General features: G+C 39.9%; 1 protein-coding gene across 1 annotated transcript in view; it reads right to left on the minus strand.

Annotated features, from left to right (window-relative positions):
• Positions 1-205: 205 nt before the first annotated feature.
• LOC144531737 (BCL2/adenovirus E1B 19 kDa protein-interacting protein 3) overlaps positions 206-5,838 on the minus strand; it is a 6,081-nt gene continuing 448 nt past the window's right edge. Inside the window, exons 2-6 of the mRNA XM_078272002.1 lie at positions 2,843-2,993; positions 2,507-2,588; positions 1,906-1,979; positions 1,018-1,164; positions 206-860 (exon numbers count right to left, since the gene is read on the minus strand). Of these exons, the coding sequence (XP_078128128.1) occupies positions 812-860; positions 1,018-1,164; positions 1,906-1,979; positions 2,507-2,588; positions 2,843-2,993 (503 nt within the window). The 3' untranslated portion in view covers positions 206-811. The remainder of the gene's footprint in view (positions 861-1,017; positions 1,165-1,905; positions 1,980-2,506; positions 2,589-2,842; positions 2,994-5,838) is intronic.

Raw genomic sequence — 5,838 nt, forward strand, 5'->3', positions numbered from 1 at the left:
AGCAAATCTTTGTGCTTTTCCGGCTTCACTTTCCCTGCATTTATTAAACAAAATGAACATGTGTGCGACAAACACTGCCAGGTTGGGACTGGAAGAGAAGAATAAAAGACCCAAGAGGCACATTAAAGGTTTTGAGGAGTGAAGTTTAATGGGATCATGATTGTCTTTTTCAGAGGTCAAATATTTAATTAGTTTATGGGACAAAAAGCACAACCAGAGCTACTCCTACATTCACTCAGCCAACTAAAACTCTTTACATTAGTTACACCGTCAGAGCAGAAAAAAACCCAAGGGCTACTTTCAGCAGCTCAGTGTTATAAAGGGTCATTACTTTTGACAAATGACAGAGATTTTGCTTTTTCAAAGGTTGGGCGAAAGGCTACCACATATTATCTTTCTCATTTCATCCGAACACACTGTTCCCATATAACCATTTTCATCTCCTCCTATCAAAAGGATTTCTTGTTCTAGCAGGGTAAAACTCTCTTTCTCTCCTTTCTCTTGTATTGGGGCAATCTCTCCTCTCTGATTATTCTTTAGCTGGTTGAGATCAGTATTACTCTCCTGGAGAGTAAAAGTGACCTCAGTCTGACTCATTGGTCAACATCCATCCGCTCTGCGAAGCCCTACGGCACGCACAGTCTGGCAGAGTGCTGCTGGGTAGACAGATGAACAGAGAGACAGAGGTATAGACAGGCAGGGTCCTATGGTTGCCCTATGACGAAGAATGAAGGAGGCAAATTAGTGCAGTAACAGTGTGACCTTAATGGCCAGACTGTTAGCGAAGGGGGGCACTGGGCTACAGCCGACGTCACAGCGTGCTGGTCGTAGAAGCGGCCAATCGCTTTCCTATGTAGATCCTAAAAAGAGAAAGTAGTAATTGATAATTTGCTTAACCCCTCCCACAAACAGCAGTTGTCCAATCATAGCTTAGCAACTGCTTCAGCTGGCCTGTCAAGCTTTGGATTTCTCAACATGTTTAGCTACAGATGTTAAGTGAGTATGCGTGTGCCTCACCCGACTCCAAGTGTGAGCAGGTGTGAAGCCAGCAGAGAGGGAACAAGGATGAGGAGAACGTCGGAAGAGAAGATTCCTCTCTTCATCACCTCTGTCTTCCTCAAGCTGAGAGAGCCCTGCTGCTTCGGGTGCTGAAACACAAACTCTCTGCAGAGAAAGTGGAGAGATGAGAGATGCAGGGAAAGGGTTAGAGATTGAAAGGAAAATAAATAAACAGAGATAATGAGAACACAAGGGAGAAGACCGAGAACGCATGAAAGGTAGAAAAGTACTGAGAGACCATTAAGAGCTGCTACCTGTCAAATAGACTTATTGTATTGCAGAAGATTAAATGTCAAGTGTGGCAGTGTATAAAAATGAGGGTGATTCATGTGCATCTCAACACTCAAAGTCTTAATCCGTAAACAACATTTAAGACAGCATTGGAACATGCTGTCAAAGTTAAACTGAAGAGACACAGTGATGACAAGACTCACTACACCAAAAAAAAAAAAGTTACAAAACATAACTCCCTATAAAACCACAAAATTGTTGTTTTTATGTTTCTGTTTCTTTATGGATTAAACACACTACATACAACATGTTAATTTGTGAGCTTTAGAAGTGCTAGTTGGCAACGTTTTGAACTTTGAAGAGAGCTAGGCTAGCAGTTTTCCCCATCTTGAGTCTTTATGCTAAGGTAAGATAATAGCCTCTAGCTCCTGCTTCATACTTAATGCACCGTCTAACTCTTGGCAATAAAGTACTATTCCCATTCAACCGTAAACACTTATACATCTACGCAAATACTTACAAACAACTCTCAACAACATAGGGATGTAGAAAAAAATGACCGCAGACATGAATAAATATAAAGAAAATAAATGACTTTAAAAGAGCTGGTCTTACTTTGGTGGCATGTTTTCAGGTCTACTGGACCAGTCCCACACCCAGTCAGGCTCCACTCGACGCTCGGCTTCCTCCTGCAACAGGCATATTGGATCAGATGATTTGCAAAAGTAGAAAATGAAGTCAAAGAGCAGACACAGAAGAGGAAATCAGGACAGGCAGTGAGTTTGAAAACATGTCTTTCAACTCTTTGGGGGGAATCTCAAACAACATACCATTTAGCAAGAAACAACTGATTGAAGACCGATCAATAAAAAAAACTTCCATGCGATAGACGACCAATCTCAAGCAAGTTTTATCTCTTCAGTCTTTGCAATTTTAAACTGTACTCAAATAAGCGGAAATCAGTATAAAAACGTTGTCTGTGCTTCAGTATATGGTCAGCGACGATATAAAAAAATAAAATGTATTGAAAGTATACATACTTTATTTGATTTGGAATCAATAGGCTTTAAACATAAATCACCTCTACGATGCTTAACAACAAAAAACATGTCTGTGTAATTTTCAGATGTATCTGTTTTGTATTGCAGACTATAAAAAAGAGGATGAAGTTATCACATGGATATTAACAACACATGTCAGTGTTAAAAAGGAATACCTGTATGGTGATACAGTCACTGTCTTGCTCACTAGTGGGTCTTGGGGAACCAGTGGACTGTGGAGTCCCCACCTGTGGAGGACTGTGGACGACAAACAGACATTTACAATGTGGGTTTGTTATCAAAATATAAATAGACTGCAATTTAATATTTATTCATTTCTGTTCAAACAAACAAACACAGAGAAAGTAAACACATATTGTGAAAAACAAGCAAAGTTCCAATGAGCACAGAATGAAACTCATTACTGTGCAAATTATTCTCACACCTCGCTGTGCAGCTCAAACCCCCAAACAAAACAAAGCAAAATCCACACAAACAAACTGCACCATTACCTGTCTCTACTCCTCTCACACTCCATCTGTGCCTCCAGAAGGATCCTCTCCAGCTCCCCCTGCAGGGTGGACGAGATGCTGTCCTGTGGCCCTGTCAGACTCTCCCTGCGGCTCACGGCTGCGATCAGCTCCTCCAGCTCGACCCAGGAGCCTGATGAGGGAACAATACGAGCAGCAGAGAGCAGAAATTATGCTCAGGCAATCAGCAAGGAGGCACTGCAGACAACGGTGGGGACTCATGCACATATGTTAGACAGAAAGGAGTCATGATGAGGAACATAAACAAATCTATAGCCTTAAAATTGACTGTTTACATTTAGTTTCACTACACACCAGGCCTGCTATTAGCAATTATGGACAGGGGGGACAACATTTTCCAAATTTAGGGAATTACAGAATAGCAACATATTTGTACTGGGCATCTATCTATAAATTGCAGGAACGTCTGTCTGTCTGTCTGTGTGTTATGCGCATGTCTCTTGAACCGTTAGTCCGATTGATTTCAAACCTGACAGGAGTCTTGCTACGGGCATGAGTAAGTGCCGTGTCAAGTTTGACGTTATTTGGATTAGAAATGTAAAAGATATTGTTAAATATATATCAGTAAAAGAAGCACACATTGGCTTTTGCTTTTTCTCACACTGCACACTGAGTGAGCACAGCGCAGGACCAGACACAGAGAGGGTCAAAGAAAGCAGCGGAGCTTTGGCAGCTAAAATGTGAAATACACCTCAGACCCACACAAATGTGCAAAGTAGCCTTATATGTATATATGTATATATGTATATATGTATATATATATATATATATATATTATGAATCATACCAATATTTTCTGTATATTCTCCCTTTAAACACATACATTCCTACAATGATTTAAGTTCAGTTTCTGCATATACATTAATGGAATCTCTTGAAGACAAAAATGTGTTTGTGCTTTTGTTGTCATACCAACTCATTTGAATTTTTGAATTATAATATTTTTTTATTTTATTTTAAATTACTGACCACCGCAGCTTTTGTTGTCTCCAAATAACTCAGCAATCCCATTTTGAGGCTCAGAATGATGCATGTAGGGAACCATATTTCAGTATTACAATTAATCTTTGTGTCTGAACAATTCTAAAATTGTCAAATTATTATTTTAACCATAGCAGCCAATTAATTTCCTTCTGAAATGTAACAGCTTTGGTGTGGAGTAGACAGTGAATGGACAGGTGTGCGCATATAATGACTTATCACCACAGAGGTACAGTGACATTAGATGACCTGCGAGACGGTGGAAGCAGGATGGACATCCCGCTGGACAGTGTTGTGTTACACACGTGCACACTGAAAACACACACAGCCTATAAATGAATGAATGGACACACTGGTTCATTGGATTCATGAGCAGGAAGAGATTTACACATGCACACACACATGCACACACAAGCACACTGATGTGTATGGTGTGCGCACAGCCACAGCCAAACACTGGGGCAGGGCTAATTCAGGCTGACAGCATGCTTGCTTACGTAAGATCTTATTTCTGGTAGAGATTAGCCATTTACCCTTTCCCTTCCTCTGCTTGTTTCTGTCTTGTCATGCTGCCTGTATCCCTTTGTGACATACAGTAGGCAGCATTTACAAAATATCAACACCACATCTGCTTACCAAAGTGTCATCTGAGCTCTCTCATCCTCACTTTACCTGGGTTTTTGACACTGTAATCACACGAACAGCAGCAGAGATGATAGAGACATGAGTGGGCACAGAGCTGGAGGGAGGGGAGTGAGGGAGGGCAGAGCAGGGAAACTGTGCCATTGCCCTAGTTTTTAGTTTTTTTGTTTTACAGAGGGGAGTTATGACATAACAACTGCCTTGTTGCATGATTTATCTATCTGTCACCATTCTGCAGCACTAAATCTGTTTCTATGGTGCAATCCTGTACACATTCATCTGTGCCACTGCCAAATTAGCTTTAGGAAATGTGGACAGTTCTGGATGCTAAAAGACTCAATGAACTGCAGCACAACAGGATCATTTTTGATTTTCCGTGCTATGGATGTCTGTTTAGGGACTGGGCAGAAATTATAAGGGACGGGGGCAAAAAAAGGGGGAGGGTTATGTCTTGTATGTTTTTGCTGAAGGGAGGGTAGTCACATTGTTTTGGGAGAGCAGGTTTTTATCTTGTGTCTTCAGTTTTTATCTTGCCATGGATTTATATTTAATTTCACCTTTTCTTGCAAGATTTACTGGAAAAAGTTACGTCCAAAAAATGCTTTTCTGTGCACCATGTACCACAAAGGTGCATTTTGTCATATGAAGAGGACAACAATCTAACTATAAGTCTGTATTTCCATTCTATTTTATGCACATTTTTAATTTGTGCATAAAAATACCCTCTTCTACGCCATCAACTTTATCTCAATGCGCCCAACTACTAATAATCGCATGCAGAAAGTTACTGTAACTAGTGATAATAACTGTTTATTTAGCGGCCCATAGTTAGAAAATGGAGAGCAGTTTGAATTCTCAGTTAACACTACGCACATTATTGGCAATTGCTAATTACATCCCTGATGTAGAAACGGGCTGTATAATAATTATTGTTCTATTGACATATTAAACTGGGTGTTTACTGGGTGAACATTTTCCATGTCAAAGGGGGTTGTTCAAAGAAATGGCAAATTTAGAAACTGTGTCACCATTAAACAAAACTTAAAAAAAAAAAAAATCTAGAGGATCCGACGAGATTGATTGTTTATGTTATGTGTTTATAAAAAGAAACATACTATCAGACTTTACTCCCAAATATCGATTTCAGTGTTGACCTTAAAATTACAGTATCGGTAAAGCTTTAATTGATAACCATGTCTTGCTTTTTAAATTGCATCTAACACTGTTCCACATGTTTTACCCAGGATCATATGTGCCAAGCAATGTGCAGGCAGCACAGTGGAGCTATAAGCTTCAGGAAATCTTAATTGGCTTACAGAGATACAAACAGGTGA

Source organism: Sander vitreus, chromosome 16 (assembly GCF_031162955.1).
Source record: "Sander vitreus isolate 19-12246 chromosome 16, sanVit1, whole genome shotgun sequence".
NCBI lineage: Eukaryota > Metazoa > Chordata > Actinopteri > Perciformes > Percidae > Sander > Sander vitreus.